General features: G+C 39.7%; 1 protein-coding gene across 15 annotated transcripts in view; it reads left to right on the forward strand.

Annotated features, from left to right (window-relative positions):
• The window catches only part of ncor2.S (nuclear receptor corepressor 2 S homeolog), a 230,682-nt gene extending 224,307 nt beyond the window's left edge, over nt 1–6,375 (forward strand). For 13 of the 15 annotated variants that reach the window (XM_018235544.2, XM_018235570.2, XM_018235605.2 and 10 more), the window contains 3 exons: nt 443–670; nt 3,359–3,532; nt 5,566–6,375. In XM_018235544.2, coding sequence (XP_018091033.1) covers nt 443–670; nt 3,359–3,532; nt 5,566–5,741 — 578 coding nt within the window. In that variant the 3' untranslated portion in view covers nt 5,742–6,375. 15 annotated transcript variants of the gene reach the window in all.
• Nucleotides 6,376–20,822: the final 14,447 nt, after the last annotated feature.

Consider the following 20,822-nt stretch of genomic DNA (forward strand, 5'->3'; position numbering starts at 1 on the left):
AAATAGAAACTCTTGAGCAGGGGTCCCCAACCTTATTTTACTCATGAGCCACATTCAGATGTCAAAAGAGTTGGGGAGCAACTCAAGCATGAAAAATGTTCCTGGAGGTGTCAGATAAGTGCCATTTGGCTGTATGAGGAGTGGCAGCCTACAAGAGGCTCTGTTTAGCAGTACATCTGGTTTTTATACAACCAAAACTTACCTCCAAGTCATGAATTTAAAAATAAGCACCTGCTTTGAGGCTACTGGGAGCAGCATCCGAGGGATTGGGGAGCAACATGTTGCTCAGGAGCCACTGGTTGGGGATCACTGCTCTAGAGAAATCTAAAAGTAGAAAATCATTAGTGAAAGGCAGAGGTGTGTAATCGATGGCTTCCAGCACAGCCAGAATATGTGATGGCCACAGATTTTCCTCTTGGTGTTACTCTGTCTCTCTCCGCAGGCCTCATCAGCAGCAGAAACCAAACGGTGCCAGAGACTTCCAACAGCAACATGGGATTGGAGGCCATTATAAGAAAGGCCCTTATGGGTAAATATGGCGAGCACTGGGACGACCGCTCAGCTCTCAATGCCAATGCTTTTAACCCTTTGAATGCCAGCTCAAGTCTGCCCTCTGCTATACCCATAACCACTGTCGACGGACGGAATGATGACATGCAATCCTTGACAGGTGTGCTGCTATATTTCATTTCACATTTCTTGCCTCCTTTTCTAATGTTATTAATTTTGTATTTTACCTTCTTCCTTTTATACCTACTTTATGTTTCATCCAACTCTGCTCTCTGTTTATAACCAGCTTTTGGAGCTGCCTGCTTTCTGCTCTAAACCCACCTATTGTGTTCTTCTCTCCTCTGTTCTAATGCCAACATGCACTAATCTATAAACACACATCAGTGAATGGCTGAGAACTAAAAATGGATAACAAGGTTATTAACCCCTTTATGCTGAGCAATGTACATGCAAGCTAGCTGTATCAGACTGCTGCTAGGCATTTGCACTAAGTATAACAGTATTCAGCCTCTAGGCCTGATACTTACACTTTATTTTATGTACAGTGCTAATTGCAAATGCTCACTGACAGTTGGTGTAATTTAAAGGGAATTGTGTTTCTCTGCAACATAAACATTTCAACTTCTGCTCAGATAGAAACCCAACACACAGCATAGAAAACGTTTCTGGTTGTACAAAAGGGTTAAAGTGGAGCCATAAAGCAGTAGAGATTCCATTCTAAATAAAATAAGAAATAATGCCCTTTTTACAGCAGTTGAAAGGTGGCTGGCCTTACATTTTTAACTACCATGGTCAAACAGGCATCATGTGATTTGGCCATATATAATTTTTATGTGCATTTACTTCTAATATGTTTTTAAACTGTCCCAAGTACAGGGAATCAACAGAAGACTTGTAGTTTGTACAACTGCAATCTCGTTGGATTACATGATGGTCTCTCACAACTGTCCCTCCCCTCAAGATGTCAAACATGACCAGCTGGTTGGGCAGTAAGGTCAAGATAATCACCATTTATTTATATGGCGCCAACAAATTACACAGGTGAAGCAAACTCTCTAAACACTTATGGCCCCCATTATCAGCACAGGCCAGAGAAACCTTCCTGTTCTCAGGAGTGAAAGTGAAAAATACAAACGGAATGTCCATAGTGATATTCCTTGAGGGCAAGAATAATCCTGGAGCTCCATCAGTATTTTGGATTACACAGAAACCGCACTAGTGAGGAGAGCAAACCACTAGGAAGTCCAAACTTCTACAATCCATGGATTTAGGTATAGGGAAGATACAAATATTACACCAGGGAACGTAATGAAAATGACTTATAAAATACTGCATGTATGTGGGCCAGTTTTCCTATGCTCAAACCTTTGGGCTTGAGTATTCAGCTACTAAAACCATGTGTGAGTTCCTAAACTCTCCAGTAGTTTCTCCATTCAAATACCTATCTGTTATTTTTCTCCCTAGTGGGTTATTCAAAAAATTTAAATCTTGGCACCCAGAACCTTGCAAGCTTTTTATTGAGATAAAAAAAATGGTTGTCATGAAGCTAAGGTATTCGAAAGAAGAAACCAGGTGAGAGTTTAGAAACTCCCGCATGGAATGGTCAAGGCCAAAGATTTTAGCATTGGTAAATTGGCCCATAAGTCTCCTTTAGACTGAGTAACCTACAATCTAGGTAAACTAACTACAACTACAAGCATGAGACTATGTCCCAATGTAATTAAGAGGTAGATCCCAGTGTCCTGTGGAACCAGTGGTTATATTATGAAATGTGTGTTATATGCACATATATACAGTGTATTTACTGTACAACCAGCATTTTAATCTTTATATTTTACGCCCAGCTACTGGAGTTACACAGACACCCTAAACTGAAGAGTGGGACACAGCTTATCCTATAAAGGCCCTAAGATGAAAGCTTTGCCACTCAGATCTTTCTCTTTGCTGCAGTCATTCCCCTGTCCTTTTGTTGCTCAAGATGCTTCCTGCCCAGGTCTTCCATGGCTTCCCTTTCTTCTGCTTTTTTTATTCTCAACTCCTATAGAAGGGTATATATTGTCTGCTTAATCTTCTTTCTCATGGTGAGTTTCCAACTCTCATGCATCCCAAAAAGTGATGCTTTGTGTTGCGATGGTTTTCAGTTAACAGCCACATTCAGCACTTAAAATTTTTTACATAGCATTCATCTCATTCAAGTCTATAGCGGGCTTTTTCAGATGCTTGGGCTCCATGTTTCCATACTACACAATGGTGCTGTGGGTAGCATTTCTACCTTGCAGCATTGGGGGTTCTGAGTTGGATATAAGCTTAAACACTAGTTTGTATGTTCTCCCTGTGTATGTGTGGGTATCCTCTTCCACACTCCAAAAACATACAGACAGGTTAATTGGCTTAGACTTGGCTAAATGGGGTATTCCCTGTAAGCTTTGTGTTTCTGCACATGCACTTTATTCACCACCTCACAAGTGTGGAGTGCAATTCAGCACTTAAAGGCACATTTCTTAGATCAGTGCTCCATTCAAAGGGCAACATTCAGACACAAAGCACGCTGTTTTTATACCCACAATATAAGCATTTCTTTATCAAAGTAGGTTGAGTGGTGCATTAACAACAGGCTTGGCTTGTAAGAGAACATGTAAAGTACCTGTATGAAAAGTTTCCAAGCTTGCAGGTACAGTGCTTTAATAAAGAAGGTGGAATGAAGTTGACAGGCATATGCATACTGGATTCCTTCTTTACTGCATTTCAACCTGTAGAACAGTTACCCATCAGTAAGCAACTCTCTCTTTATGAGCAATATATATGAAAGGGGTTTATTTTGCAATGCTTTGTAAATGTTTCCTTGCAGGCAGTGGAAAAGCCAAGATTCCCAGGCCAAGCAGCAGGAAGGCCAAGTCTCCTGCACCGGGTCAGGCTTCTGGAGAAAGGCCTCCCTCTGCTTCATCAGTGCATTCAGAGGGCGACTGCAACAGGAAGACTCCCCTCACCAACAGAGTGTGGGAAGAGAGGCCATCCTCAACAGGTACCACTATACTGAGCCAAGCATAGATTCTTATATACCAAATAGTAAGGAGAAAGTGGACCATAGGGTGACTTGCTCTTGTTTCATACCGCAAACACTGCAACGTTTCAGCTATACCAGTCCTATATAAACCCAAGTGTACTTTGTAACAAACGTGATTAAATAGGTGATTAAGGGGATAGTTTACCAATTAGTCACCACCTCCCAATCATGAGACACAATTCCCAGCAGTCTCGGTAAAATATCAATAAAATATATATAATAAAATAAATATACATTTATTTCACTGATATTTTACTGATATTTAATCACCTATTTAATCACGTTTGTTACACAGTTAACTTGGCTTGATGAAGGGTTGGTATAGCCCGAAACGTTGCCGTGTTAGTGGCACGAATAAAAGTTTAATCAATGATCGGAGTGCTGCTACAGTTATTTTCATGTGGATTGAACCTGTGCAGAGAGGAGTACAGAGTGCACCCGACACTCCAAACAGTGGATTAGTCTGAGTGTGGCACTTTACTTTGACTTTCTGCTCTTGTTTCATAGGCAGCATAGTTTCCATACAGTATAGTGTGAACTGTCTGCCAGAGTTATTTTGATACTGGCCTTGAGACGATAACCATGATAAAATCCTTTGTTCTATTGCCCTTAACAAATTCAGCATTACCATTATGGGAAATGTCTGCTTGTTTTTTTTCCCTACAAAAATGTAGTTTTCCTTCTGCACCTTAAGTACTGCCATTATATAAAGTTTAGACACATTTATGTTGTGCATTCTGGTGCACCTGTTCCGTCTGACCAGTCAGAATGAAGTATCTTAATACACGTCATATGTATGTGCCTTGTGCCCGCACCAAGTGGCCCCTCAGAAGAGTAAGTTGAGCAAGTCTACCTGGTTTAGTACCTATAGTATCCAATACGCAATTAGCATTGACTAATCACGAGTATGAAAGCAAGTGTCTTTTTTTAATGGATTACTTTGCAAATCTTACAGACATTACCACTACTTATTAACATGAATCTAATGTGTAAGATGAAGTAATAACTGGATTGTGCTCTGGGGCATATAGAGATAGTACAGTATATACCTGTACATCAATAACTTAAACAGTAGTATTAGTCGCAATTTTCAGTGTGGAGAGTCAGGGCAGAGGCACACAAGGAGACGTCATCTGTTGGAAACCTGCAGTATAAATCTCCTGAAAATGCCTTTCCTTTCACTAAAATATGCACTTTACACATGGTAATCCAATATTATTGCTGAGAAATGCTGCATTTATTTTTAGTTTTACCTGCAGCAATCCACAAGTTAGTAACGACATTTTCTGAGATTAGTTGTCTGCGAGTAGAGCAGATTTCCAGTGCACAGCAGATCTTCCTGTGTGTCTCTGCACTTAAAGGAGAACTAACCCCCCAATAAGAAAAGCCCCATCTACTACCCTAGATCAGCAGTCCCCAATCTTTTTTGCATCACGGATCAGTTTAAAGCAAGATCATTTTTCCAATGGCCGGCTGATGCGTGGGTGCATTTCAGGCTTTTGTATTTTGGTCCTTGTCACGATCAGTGGAAAGTTTGCTGGGCTTTGTACAGCTGTTGTCATGGTAATGGCACTTCAAGGAGCTGAGATTGCAGGTAATCGGGGCCTTTTTAATTGTTGTTACAGCTATTATAAACTGCAGCCAGGACCAGAGGAGGCCTGATTCAGCACAGCTCATGGCCCGGCACCGCTCCACTGCCCAGTAGTTGGGGACCCCTGCCCTAGATAGTCCCCCCTCCCTGCTTCCTCCCTGCATTGTACAGTATTCCAGAAAGTGTCCTTGAATATTATCACTTATTTATGCAGAGTAGCTCATTTGCACCACCATAGCCATTTTGGGTCTTCTTCGGATCCTCTTCCTTCCCTTCGGCAATTTACTGAACTTTTTGGCACATGCGCAGTTGGTATGAATGCCAGACTGCTCCAACTGGGCATGCGCCAAATACCTCCATGTCAGTGTTCCTTAAAAGAATATATTTTCTTTCTTGACAGGGTCAACACCATTTCCATACAATCCACTAACAATCAGGCTCCCTACGGGCCTCGTTGCTGCTCAGACCTCTTCATCCATTCCACAGAGTAACTCTGGCACCCCACAGAGGGCTCGGAATGAAGAGCCCAAACCGCTGCTTTGCTCCCAATATGAGACTCTGTCAGACAGTGAGTGAAAGTGTAGTAAGACTAGCCAATCAACAGAGAAACTCTGGTCACTATGGAATCCCCACGGCCAATCAGATTGCTTGGAAAGGAAGCAGCCAATGTGAGCCGACGACTGGAAATACTGGGAAATGTCTTTTTCAGTCTGAAAAGCCTTAAAAACAACTCCCTGATCTTCATCGGAGGGTCAGTGTTTTTACAGTTTCTGGAACAAGACTGCTCAGGAAAGAGTAGCAAATCCCAGACCTCGCAGAAGATTGGATATTTCAGTTCTATACTCAGGGGATGTTTCCACCTGGTGCTTTGCTACACTGCATTGGTTTGTTAAACTAGCTGACTCCTGTGCGTGATTTTGTATGTCTGTGTACAATGTATATGTATGTACATGTGTTCATATGCACTTAAATATATTCACATTCCAGTTTATTGCACACAGACCTAGCAGTGCAGAGAAGCTGCATGCACAGCCATTGCAGAACTTTGCCCAGTTTGGTGGGGAGCCTTTCAAAGGCCCCTCAATCTTCTTGTGTTCCCTGAAATGCCAATGATAGCACTTGATCTGTTTCCCCTCAGCCCTTAACTCTTGAAGAATGTTCTGCTGAAGGATGACTAGTGACACGAATAAAGAGACAACCTTTTGCGCAATTGCTGCATGTTTTTTTCCAAGACTGCTAGCACTTAGTGCCACACAAGTATTTACACAGTGTGTAGGCTGCTTTTGTTCTTTCTGGTGATGATGAAAAAGTACCTTTATCACCTTCCTTAATGATATCTCTCCAGCAGCCAAACCACAAAGCAAGCGTGTGCCCTACACAGTCTGTCTCTAGGAACTGAGTTACAGTTGCACTCCTAGTATTGTCATCTCCTAGTCCTAGTCATTTTCTGGTAATATTAGGTTGTACATTAAATTATTAGTGTATAGACACCTTATTCTTATTCTGTACAGGCAGAATAAGGTTGTCGAAAAGTTAATGTTACATTTTGTTTCATGTGTTTAGCCTTGAGCCTTACAGATATAGAATTTAATTTAGTCCCACCACACTCTTTTCCCCTGTGGCTCCATATATATAGTTTACAGCCAAGCGGAAGTCCTAAAGATATGCAAAATGTTTGTGCCAACGACAGGAGCTTGTTCAATCACCTTCCACCATGAATACCCTCTGTACTTTAGAACAGTGGAAACCGCTTATCAATATATCTAACTGGCACAACATGAATTTCAAGGTACTGTGAAATAAAGGTTTTATAAGAGATGAGGCCACAATATGAGAGCCTATAGAATGAGATAAAAGGACCAGCCTAAGTGTGAGATTTGGGGTTCGTGTTCATGCGCTGGTTCCGATTTTTCTGGAACAAAAGCAGAGTATTATGTATGTTGGAAACTCATTAGTTGCTAAGGAGATACCAAACTAATGTTGGCTTGCAAATGGGACTTAAACCCAAAAACTGGAAAATAAATAAATAAAAAGTTTATAAAAAAAAGTCAAACGTATAGGAAGAAAGTATTTATTTCACTGATATTTGCTTTGAACTTTCCAAAGTCTTAAAATAAATTAGGAAGGCTTAGCCACTGCAAGGCGAGGCCAGATTCAATGTGAAGTATTCACAAATAATACACAAAAGCCACGAATATCCTGTTAATTATATCCTTATAATCTACAGTCTGGTCATTTCCCTATGGGACCAGACTGTAAATTATATCCTTATAAACGGCACGTTCTGACGTCGGAACGCGCCGATTATAGCTTAATGCGTCAGCAGCTATCAGTGCTGCACTCTCCCTACAGCTTTCCTCCTGCTTTGTCTGCCTCACTTCCGCCTTCACGCTGCGTGCTCTCTCGCGCCTCCTATTAAGGTCGTGCTGCCTTTCCTACCTCTCCGTTCTCCATTTGTCTCCCACCCTCTGATGCTTGCTCCCTCTGTCTCTCTTCCTCTTCTGTTCCCCCTCCATTACTGATCTTGCTTCGTCTGCCTCGGGCTTCCTCTTCCGCTCCTCCTCCCTCTGCCCGTCCCACACCCTGTCACCGTTTGCTCCTGTTTCTTCAGTGCTCCAATCCAGGTAACTTCAATATTGCTCCGTCTGCCTCTCTCTACTGCTCCCCCTCCTTCTTCGTCACACTCCATCTGCCCCTCCCACACCCTGTTACTCTTTGTCTAGATCTGTTTGCTGCTCCCACCCCCCAGCTTCAAACTTTAGTCTCGCTGCGTCTGTCCCTCCCACTCACTTACCTCTTGTGCCATCAATCTCCTCTTTATCTCACTCAGTTCATCTCTGGAGTTGCCCACCCCCCTGCATTTTACACCCTTCGTGCCTTTCTCCTTCTGCCACTTTTTAGCTTAAAGCCAAATGACTGCAACTGCAACCATGTGGTCAGAATGCCACAGAACTTAGTTTAAAGGAGAAGAATCACACAGGGAGACAATAAAAAAAGTAAAAACACTGTAGATTATAATGGATAATGTACCCCCTACAGAAAATTATAAAGATATTAATAGTCTCCTCGGAGTTATGTGACCTGTATAAAAGCACTCGGCCTGCGGCCTCGTGCTTTTATATGGTCACATAACTCCTCGGTAACATAATATCTTTATAAATTACAGTAGGGGGTACATTATCCACTATATAATGCACAAAAGCCATGAATAGCTTGTAAATTATATCCTTATAAACGGTGAGCTCTAATTGGATCAGTTATAAACGGTGAGTTCTGATGTCATCAGTTATAAACGGTGAGTTCTGATGCCATTTCTGTCACATGACTCACTGAAACTTGTGAATTATAATAAATAAAGTACCCCCAGTTGCAAAATATGAGGATATTAGAAGTTACCTCGGAGTTCCATGACCTGTATAAAAACATATGGTCATGAAACTCCTTGGTAGCTTATAATATCCTTATATTTTACAAGAGGGGGTACTTTATTCACTATATAAACGGTGACTAGTGATGTCATCAGTTATAAATGGTGACTATTATAATAAATAAAGTACCCCTTTTTGGAAAATATGAGGATATTAGAAGTAACCTCGGAGTTCCAGGACCTGTGTAAAAGCTCTCGGCCTTGTGCTTTTATATGGTCATGGAACTCCTCAGTTACTTATAATATCCTTATATTTTACAATAGGGGGTACTTTATTCACTATATAATAAGCACTCCATTGGAATGTCTGAGTTGTTAGCTTCCCTTAGTGTCAGCCTCCCCCTCTGTCTGTAGGTAATACCTTCTCTTCATAGTGTTGGTCAATGGGAAACCTTCACAATCATTTTTCTCAAACTGTATATTGATCACAGTGTTCAAGATGGCAGCGAAGTCTCTAGATCAAAATGCTAACTGATGGTATTGCTGAGTCTTGGCACAAAGACATCAGGTTGCAAAGCTTAATATATCGAGATTTATTCACGTGGGGTAAGTGATTGTATAGGGGCAACTGGATCATGCTTAATTTGCAAATATAGGTTTTGTTATAAAGTAATACACTCTAGGTTCTATTTTGATATAGAATAGAAAATATTTCAATATTATCTCTCTGCTAAAGGGCTACCAAGTAACAGAAAGGATATTTCTCAATAAGTAGTGTTATATTTGTTAAACATGAGCATTGCTGTTTTAATGTTATTTAACACCTTCAGAATAGTGCACTGAATAGTTATTTAAAAATTTCAGATATGTAGTAGTTTGCGTATAAAAAACATGGAGGCCTTAAGTCCGCATTCTGCTACTGGGGGTACCTGTTTCTTACCACCAGCTGATATCTACTTTATTTTTCATAAGATTGGGATCTTTATATAGAGTAGTGCTCCATAACTCACCCCCATTTTTATATCCCCCTTAAAGTACTACTGTCTTAAGAATATGATCTCAAAAGCTATTCTTAAAAGAAATCAGAAACCTTGTCTGTTGCAGAATGAAAACAAGAGAACAGCTGCAATCATCTTGACAGAGAGTTTTTGCTAGAAAATGTGTATTTCTGTAAAGAAATAAAAGTCATGACAAAGACTTAAATAGGCTAAAAAAAACCTTTAACACCCTGGAACTTTGGTTGTTGTTCTGGAACTGTGTTGTTTATAGGGCAAAGAGCTGAACCCTGTGACCCATGCCAACCAATCAGATTCTTACTTTCATTCTTGTAACTGCATTCAGTTCATGTTGACTGCTGGACTGAGACCAAGTTTGGCCATGTCTGTATATACAGTAGCTTCTTATGCCTGTTTTTGTATTTCTGTATATCTGTTGTTCCACTTTGGTTTAGGCTTATTTTACTAAGTGCCCAAATTTCTCTTAGATTGAAAAAAAAAACGTTATAGTTTGAGCTGTAGTAGACAATTTGGCTCAACTGGGACATCAGATGTTGATCCAGTCATTCTTGAACAGACCTGCAAGCCACTGGCCTCTGTCTCTATCACTGTCTCCTTGCAGGGCCTTGGCCTCATTCACTGCCACAATCCAACACTTGTGTAAGGAGAAAACAATTGCCTTTAGTATTACAGTAAAGTGATTTCCTTCCTCATCAATATATGATCAGAGCTGTTTCCCAGATATCAGTCAGACCAGGCAGATGATGTCCATCTCTGTATGTTCAACAGGCAACATGTGGCCTCATGTTGATCCAATGATTGTCTAATGAGCTGAATGCTTAGATGAACACAATTTAGCCCACCTTGTACATAGGTTTATTAGGTGAACCACTGGCCAAATGAACATTTACACATGTCCGCTTCAGTTTCTAAATGCCTTACATTTACCCCATGTTTTTAAAAAAAAACATTGGTGGCAGTGGCCTATAGAGTATTAAAATAATACATTGGTGGCCAGGGGATTAAAAAAAAAAAAGACACACTCATGGGTGTTCAGAGGAATTGAACTCACAGCTTCAGGACTTGGGGTCTTTTCGCCGCTTCAGGACTTCAATTTTGTCTGTTTTCGTGACTTTGGGTCTTTTTGCCACTTCAGGACTTCAATTTCGGCTGTTTCGTGACTTTGGGTCTTTTCTCCACTTCAGGACATCAATTTCGGTTGTTTTCGTGACTTCGAGTCCTTTTGCGGCTTCAGGACTTCGGCTGTTTTCGTGGCTTCGGGTCTTTTCACCGCTTCGGGTTTTTCCGGCACTTCCACATTCGAGACTTTGGCTTTTCGGCCCTTCCGCATTCAGGACTTTGGAAGGAAGCAGCACGGTTTCGGGGCTTCAGCGCTGTCAAGGGGAGCCCGGCTCTTTCAAAAGTTCAACACTGCCGGGCCCCCCCTTCAGGCCCGGGTCCGGTGCACTCGTACCCCCTCTGCCCCCCTGATGGCGGCCCTGGTTGCAACCATTTTACTATTATTGAAGTTTAATTTTTTCCTTCTTATGTCTGAAGCAGCTCTGGGAGGGAGGTCGCCGACTCTGTAAACTATTCTAAATTGATACATTTAGTTGATACATTTGTTATCTTTGTCCCTGCTGAGCAGAATCCCTGGGTTTTATTTAAGGACCACTCCTCTTCAGAAAAGGCAACACGACCACGATCCATCGTGCGGCGCTCAATTTCTCCTCCCTGGCTATCTCCTATAAGGAAGGCAGGAAGGAGAAATTGAGAGCTGCACGATGGATCACCTTATCTGAAGAGGAGCGCGAGCAGAGTTTCGGTAAGTTATTTCTTAATAAAGGCTGTGCGATTTTAAATTTTAATAAGTCTTGGTGGGGGGGGTTTCGTGGTATACTAACAAATTTTTTTTAATTTTTTTTTTGATGTTACTGGTCCTTTAAAGGCAACTGTTAGAACTGATACAATAGCTGCTCATGTTCCAAATATACTGCTGAGAAATTTATGTATCAATTAAATGTAGCAAACTGTACAATTGCTAGAATTAAATGTAACAGTTCAGAGTCTGCACATGGATCACTGAGTTGCCCGACTGAAACACCAGGGACAGGAACATTAAAATTTAGACTTCACTTTTGGAAAAATGGTAAAAAATAAAAAATGGAAAGTGATTGAAAAAAGTCTTTATTTCTGGTGAACAATCTGAAAACAATTGAACTGAAAAAGGTGTTTGGATGGTGAACAACCTGTTTAATGAGCTGTGCTTAATGCCAGCGCTAGACATGATCATGATCATCAACAGAAGGTTCTCATGTATTGCAATTAGAGTCAACTGCTGTTTGTCCACTAGATAAAAAGGGTTTGTTGTTTATATGAGGAAAGCAACCTCAAGTAACCATAGGAATCCATGAAGCCATTTTCTAGCATGCTAACACAATGTAATCATTTCCTGATGTTGCCTCAGCTTAAATTTGAGGAGATGGCAAGAAAACAGAATCATTGGCCATAAGGATTACATAGCAGCCTTGTCCCATCCCAGAAACCCATAGCGACCAATCAGCAATTATTAGTGTAGTAGTAAAAGCATTAAGGGATCCTTTTATGGACCAATCAGCAATTATTAGTATACAGGACCGAATTTGTGGAGAGGCCGAGGGCGGCAGGATTTTAGGGGCGGCATGCTGCCCAACCACACCCATTTTGGTTAAGAAACACTGAGGATGAGCAGGAGATACAATAGTTTTAGGGGTGCCCTCTATGTAAATCCGGCCCTGTTAGTATAGTAGTAAAAGCATTACTGGATCCTTTTATTTATTGGGGTAAACGTCTCCATGCAGTCCCTGCTAACATATTTACTGGCAGTGTTGGCAGTTCTTGAATGAGAAGTATATTCTGAATGGGAAATACATTGATACAGAGCATTGCCTGCTGTGCATTGTTCATTGGCCACAATGTTGTCATCATTCGTGATGGGTGAATTTGTCCCGTTTTTGATTCCCCCTGAAAAATTTGTAAAACGACAAAAAATTTGTGAAATCCGAATTTTGGCGCCAACATAAACTCTGACGCTTTTTAATTTAATGCGGGCAGTTTTGGCGCGATTGACTTTTCCGACTCATGTCCAAAATTTTTTGACACCAGCAAATTTTCGCTGCAGTTTATCGAATTTATTCGCCAGCAACAAACCATGGAGATTCGCTGCAAATTCACGTCTGCCGAATTTATTCGGCCATCAATAGTCATTACCCAAGTGCTAGAACTGCGCAACCACAGCAAACATATATCATTAATTAAACATACCTCAGCCTATCTGTATATGAATCATTTTTGTACCAGACATCCCCATACCACTTGAGCCTAATGCTTTTCTATTTTTTTGGCAAATCACACTGGAGTATGCCTATGGAAAAAGGTTAGCTCCCATTTGTTTGTTAAATACAGAATATAATAATAAAAATTGTGTATTTTGTGCTGCATCACTTCTTGCCTTATTTGTCAGCACAAGGATCTATGGAGAAACCTCATCAGAGGCAAGCAATATGGCACCTGTAATTCAATGAAAGTATCAAATAAATAAGGAATATGTTTGTACAGAATAAGCTATGCTGTGACAATGTGATATCTGTTAAAGCGATAATGAGATTTTCCCTCTGGGGGTTTTTAGTGGCCAATGTCTTACATATACCTGCCTCTATTTACTCCACCGGGCACCAGGTCAGCATCATCTTTAGTTGGAGCCCCATAGGTTTATATATATATATAATAGTTTTGGGCTTTAACAAATAGTGATGTAGCAGCTAGTAATAGAAGAGCAGTAGTGGTTTGTTGTAGCAGGGGTGATTCATAAGAATTGCAGTGGTTTCATTTAGATTCCATAGACATTTACATATACTCAAGTCACAATAAATGGGACAAGCTCCCTTTGTATAAGTGTGTGTGGCTACTTAGAAACCTTGTTGTACTTACCTTCTAGACCAGGAATTATTGTTCATGGCTTGTGTACTAATGAGTGCCGGGATTTAAAATTTTGCTACAGCAGTAGAGCCATGCCTTACAGAACACTGAGACTAATCTGCTCCTTATAGTTAACTAGATTAATATTCTGATTTGTTTACTATAGCTTTTTTCCCACATTTAGTAACATATAAATATTATAAAAGTGATATTGGTTAACAATAAAAATACATTGCAAGCTTTCAGAGCACCAAGGACCCTTTGTCAGGCAAAATACAAATGAAGCTGGAAAGGCAACACATGTATACTATTAGATAATTGAAAGGTATTCATGGGCAATACATTAGGAAGTTACAGATAGATAAGAGATAAATTGTAGAGATAATAAAAGTAATAAGGATTGTAAATAGTCCAGGGGTCTGGATTCAGTTAGGTCACATAGTGTGACATGAAACCTGACAGTAAGACCAAAAAATGAAAGTGTTATAAAGTAATGAAAATATAATGTAGTGTTGCCCTGCACTGGTAAAACTGCTGTGTTTGCTTCAGAAACACTACTATAGTTCATATAAACAAGCTGCTGTGTAGCAATGGTGGAAACTGAAAAAAGGCTATATGCCGGATCAGATTGGGCCGGCGGGACAATGGGGAAAAAACCCTGTGGGCCCCGCGACCTTCCCTATCATGAGGTAGCGGCGAAAACACTGTGTGTGCTGGCGCATGTGCACACATGCGGTGCAACGGCGAATGTGCATACACACGTTGCGCCGGCTCAACTGGGGGGCCGGAGGGGGGCAGCAGTCCGACCCTGGCTATATGGCACAGGTTAAATAGTGGATAACATAACACCATTATGTTCTACAGAGCTTATTTGCTTTGAATGGCTGCCCCCATGGCTACACAGCAGCTTATTTATATAAACAATAGTAGTATTTCTGAAGAAACACACCAGTTGTACCACACAGGACAACACTGCATTATATTTGTATTACTTTAAAACACTTTCATTTTTTAATGTTACTGTTCCTTTAATGTGTCGAATAACTCCATACATTGGAATTCAGAGATCTTCCTTTCCCATTAAGTTATAAAGTTCCCTTTTAGAATTAAGACCTTCATGTCCTGAAGACTGTGATTTTGGTGTTGCCCCACTGGTGTATCACATGCTTTGGTCTTGATTTCACATTGGTGACGGTTCATCACTTTATCTAGTTTTTGTCCTGTTTCTCCAATGTATATATATGTATACGTCTCTTGTAGAGCACTTAGTACATGTAATAATATGCACCACATTAGACGAAGCACACAAATTAAAGTCCCCAATGGTGTAACCTTTTTGGGTATTTGGTATAGCAACTTGATCTTTGCACAGGGTGTATTTGCAGGTTTCACATATGTTGCTGTTGCAGTAAAATGTCGCCGCTTTAGTTGTTTGAGGAAGATAGATCTAACAATCATTTAATCTAACAATCTGTAAAACAGGAGAGAGACAGTTTTGAGAATATTTCTTTTTTATCTATATGGAGCTTGGGTTGCATGTCTCTGGTTATTTTTCTAATATTGTTCAGTTGTGGGTTGTAGGGAAGTACAATAGGTACCATGTTGTTGTGTTCCATTTTTTATATAGATGGTGGTATGGAGGAAGGTGATGTGTGAATAAGAATGGTTAAGGGTAAAGTTGATAGTCGGTCAACTATGAGGCAATGCCAATAGTTATTTTTCCAATTCTGTCCATATGATAAGTATGTCATCTATATACCATAACTAGGTCAAGGGCCTGGTGTTTGCAGGAAGCCAGGAAAATGTCTTCTAACTGAGCCATAAGTACCACAGTTTTTGTTTTGTGCTTTCCACCTCTAGGAAAGGTTATTCCTCCTCAGATGATTGTGTAATGCAGTGGTTCCCAAACTGTTGAGTTGCTCCTCCTAGGGGCCAATATGGTAGGTAAAGTTGAATGCTTTGTGCCAGGAGTACCCATACTTTAATAATGCAAAGTCTACTTTAAGTGATGTTGTTCCATTATGATCTACATCAATAAAAGCAGTGTTAGCATTCTGTTCCATGGAAAATATTACTTATATACTGGTTTCTGAGAAAATATATATTGTTTTATATTAAACATCTATTTCTTATGTAACCTTGACATAATAAATATCTGAATGAAAAGCATGAAATAAGAGGGTGATTTAGACAAGCTGTTTGTTGACAGAGTCCTGAGATCTACTGATCACCAGCTAAAGGTTTACTAATAGATCCCCATCTACCTTTAGGTGGCCCCTATTTATGCTACCCTAAGATACATTAGACCACACCTATCACAAGGTGACTATTACTCCTATATTTTCATATATTCGAAACCTTGTTTTGAGTTAATAGGGTCAGTGTCAGACCGGCTCTCTTAGGGTCCTCCTGAGAACCTGACATTTAAGGCCCACTCTCTCATATAGAGAGTATATAGATAGTGCTAAATGTAACAGGTTGTATAGCAGCCTAGGGTGGACATAACAAGGGGCTCATGGTAATTTTCCTTGACTGGGTCCAGGCTGAAGATTATCAAATACTATGGCAGACCAGCCTGACCCTGACTTAAAGGGATGTGTGAACCCTAAAGCTGAAGACCTCTTGTGCAAGGTAACAATTATTTTGCAACATGTGTACCATGGAAACATCTAAATTCTTAAAGTTTATATATATATATATATATATATATATATATATATATATATATATATATATATATATATATATATATATATATATATATATATATATATATATAAATATATATATATAAATATATATACTGTCTGTATATACACAACATATACAATAGGTGCTTGTTGTTGCACGCTTATATTTTGTGTAAAAACAAATAAAGGACTAGTAGCCTTATAATCATGAGTGGCAGCTTAAAAGACAATAATTCTAGATGGGTAAGCTTGGTGGCTAGGGATGTATTTTTTTGTGCAAATAGACACAGCAGTATTTAAAAGTTATGTGAAATGAAACATTATGATGTATATAGTGGGAGGGAAATTTATATAGATATACAGTACAGGTAGCGGATCCGTTATCTGGAAACTCATTATCCAGAAAGCTCTGAATTACAGACTGTCTCCCATAGATTACATTTATCCAAATAATCCAAATTTTGAAAAATGATTTCCTTTTTCTCTATAATAATTAAACAGTACAGTTTACTTCATCCAAACTAACATATAATTAACCCTTATTGGATGGAAAACCATTCTATTGGGTTTATTTAATGTTTACCAGATCCAGATTATGGAAAGATCCATTATCTGGAAAACCCCAGGTCCCCAGCATTCTGGATAATAAGTCCCATACCTTTAAGTGTATTATTCCAAAGCGTCAGGATGTGGCTTCTGAGCATTCACATTGTGTATAGCTCTTCTTTATGGAACTGTATGATAGAGTGATCTGTAAATAGAGCAGAGTTGTACATATTTAATGCAGCCTGCTCCATGGCTTTTCCTTCTCCTGCTGAAGGGGACATTGGGTTACACTTATTATTGGAAAAGGCTGTGCCCATAGTGAGCATTGTGGGGAGCAGTGGGGAAACACAGTGTTACTGTTTCAATAAAAAGCTTATTGCCAGAAAAACAGCTTGTTTCTTATTTCAAAATAACACACTGCTTCATACTAGGGCTTTCCCTTATTGCTGCTGCAGGAGGCAATGTTGCCCACATTACAGATATCTATGGAATCTTCTGATCATGGCTAGAGATGTGTTAAGCTGTGTAATATATTAGAAATATAACAGTATTTCTTCTGAGTGTACATAGAGTGACATAGAGTAAGGGGGGAAATCAGATGTAACTACATTAGTCTTGTTTCTAGAGAGAGAGAGAGAGATAGAGAGAGATTGCCTTGGGTCTCTAGAGTCCTAAGTTCAATTGCAACCAGGGCTCCATCAGCAAGAGGTTTGAATGTTCTCCCCATCTACATGGGTTTTCTCTGGTTTTCTTCTTATACTCCAAAACCATGCTGGCACATACTGTATAACTGACTCCTGATAGCTCTGCCCACCCTAGGGCTTGTGTGTGAAAAGGAATTACACTGTAATATCCACTGACTAATGAATTAGGAACAATATGTGTAGCACTCTATAATATAGCTAACAGATCCACATTCTTAGAGTACAATTGCATTCTATCTTTCAATGGCATTTGACCCTGCCCTAATTGAGCTTACCATCGAATTTCCTTAGCACAAGGTCCGTCATCAGTGTATCTTGCTATGGTGGCAAAGTGGAGCACTAGGAATGAAATCTACTTAAAATGGAAGCAGCAATGCTAACTACTCCGCAACCAAACTGCCCCATGAGGGCAAAGTTTCAGATGTCATATCTGATTGGCCAGGGTGGTGTCTTTATCTAGCTGAGAAGATGCCTTGTGTTTCACTAGCCTAATGGTCGCCTCTAGAAAATCACATTTATCACTGCTGATTCCTAAAAATAAATTGGATGGATTCCTTTCTTGTGTCATTTTGTGAAAATGTGAAAGAAGGCATATTCACAACAATAAATGCTTCAAATTGCTTGGACACAGAAATTCAGGTGCCACGCAAAGGTATTTTATATCATTTTGGCATCTGTTTGGAGAGGGCACAAGCCAGTCCTAAAGCTGGCCATAGATGTAAAGATCTTTAAAAGATCTTTTCTATCTCAAAACGATCATTTAAATGTACAATGTGTCCATCAACTAAAAAGACCATTTCAGGCCCTGCAGACATAGATAGATTGCAATGGGACCGATAAAGATGTCGGATGAAAAATCATAAGATGTACAATCATTCGAATCACACTAACTTCACAATAATTTTGGTCCGACTTCGCTAAAATCGGTTGTTCGGGAAAGAAAACTCTTTGCGCCTATGGGGACCTTAAGGTTAGTAAAAATTCAGAGTCAGAAAAAAAAGTCAGAGAAAGGGTCCATCCTAACTCTTCTGCCCCTAACCTTAGGAAGTGCTGTTATCTTGTTCCCACGTTTCTATTGATGGGCCGACCAGATCTGCCTCTTTCTGATTTCAGCTGCCAGGTGGTGGTGGAGGGTTTGATTGAAGTGCACTAGTCATTAGACTGAGAGCACATGAGAAAATAAGAAAATGGCTAGCCTCTTGTTACATTTCAAAATTAAGTAAAACATATATTTGCTCTTTGGGTAAAAAAAAAGGATTTCAGTCCAGGATTCAGCTTGTTTCCCCCAAACCCATTTTTCCTCATGACATTATTCCTATAAGCATGGCTCACTAACAACTGAAACAGGGAACTACAGCTGCAGGGGTCAATTTGTAACCTTGGCAATATTTTAGGGGCAACACCCTGTAAATTCTCATTATAGGAGAAGAGAAGAAATTTTGCTTTTCTACCTGACGCTGCAGTGAAGAAATAGAAAGAGTCTGTGTGACTGTCCATGGCATCCAGATCTCAAGTGACAGGACCTAAGTTTAAGGAATGAAGATATATATGTTTAAAATAATAGTAGTACGACAGTTTGTCAGATGACCGTAAAACACTGAATTTAAGCCACAGTACAGTGTGAAGACAGTGAAACATGGTGACACAAGCATCATGATATGGGGATGTTTCTCATACTATGGTGTTGGGCCTATTTATCTCATACCAGGGATCATGGATCAGTTTCAATACATCAAAATACTTGAAGAGGTCATGTTGCCTTATGCTGAAGAGTAAATGCCCTTCGAAATGAGTGTTTCAACAAGACAATGACCCCAAAAACACCAGTAAATGAGCAACATCTTGGTTCCAGACCAACAAGATTGACATTATGGATAGTGATGGGCGAATTCGGGGCGTTTCAGTTAGCTGAAAAATTTGTGAATTTCATGCAAAAAATTTGCGAAACTGCAAAATTGTGCCGGCGTCCAAAAAGATGGCCGGCGAATTTTCACAGTGTAAAATTTATTCGCCGATGGCGATCCCTGGACCTTAATCCATTAGAAAACTTGTGGGGTGACATCAAAAATTATGAGGCAAAACCAAGAAATGTAGAAGAATTGTGGAATATAACAGGTGCCAGAAGTTGGGCGACTCCATGTAACACAGATGTGCAGCAGTTCTCAGAAACACTGATTATACAACTAAATATTAATTCAGCAATTCAAAGGAAAGCAAAACATTTTTCAGTTGATACAGTGAATATTTGAGTTTGAAAAGAAGAATGCAGACAATGCTATTTTTTGGAACAGCCTAATAATCCCTTTTCTTCACTTTCTGTAGAGGAATAACACATATTTGATAATCTTTCTTCATGTTTTGATTTGGCATAGAATGTGCAGTGTTCCCAATGTATTTGTGTTTATGGAAATGAAAGATAAGGATTTTTCTTTATTCTCTTTTTTAAACAAACTGCGATTATACACAACTGTATATATAAACATGACATATGTTCTTTAGATACCAGTATTATACCATATAATGTTTTTATAGAGGCCATGTTGTTGTCTCTCCTGGAGTATGAGTTTACTGCCCCTGAAATGAATGTGCTGCTAAACCTGTACAGATACAGAGGACTCTATGATGGGTGCTCAGCCCTTGTCAATAGATGTGATACAAACAAGGCATTAAAAATAGCACTCTGCCAATTCAGAATCTTTAGACTATTTCAGTCTTCATTATTTGTTCATTTTTGTTCAGTTCACTGTAATTCACATCTAGGAAATGTAGGTTTAAATATGAAACAAATGTTCAAATGTCCTCTAGATGGCTACATCTGACTTCTGAATCGGAGCAGCTCTGCATGAATCCTATTCACACAATACCCATGCTAATAGAATACACTCAGATATCCAAAGGCAGACTTTTCTAATATACTGTAAATGTGCCCTATGGAGACTCCTTGGCTATTTGATGCCCCTGCTTGTGTTGGGGAGACACAAAGTATGGACAAACCTACCACTGAGGGCCCAACATGTGGGGATGATGTATATTTTAGGGCACACATATGCCAGTGTGCCCAGTAATAACCTTCTGCTTATACCCACCTAATGACAAGGGAAGGAAGAAGAGCTCATTTTTCAAAGGAGACTGATACACAGTAAAAAGCTTAATTGTACAGTACAACTTAATACCATTCTGAAGAGGATCATGGGAACTGGTTAAAAAAAAGCTTAATTCAGGAAAAGACAAATAATTCTAGATTTCTGTAAAGGAGAGAATAGACTTGACATACAATATATTCATTAAGACACCAAAAAAACCCTAAGAACAGAACATAGTTTGCTTAGTTTTCTCTAAGAAGACCAACAATGGACTGTTGGCTTCCAGAATATTGTTCATTTAAATGAGGTCTTGGT

The sequence above is a fragment of the Xenopus laevis genome, chromosome 1S (assembly GCF_017654675.1).
Source record: "Xenopus laevis strain J_2021 chromosome 1S, Xenopus_laevis_v10.1, whole genome shotgun sequence".
Taxonomy (NCBI): domain Eukaryota; kingdom Metazoa; phylum Chordata; class Amphibia; order Anura; family Pipidae; genus Xenopus; species Xenopus laevis.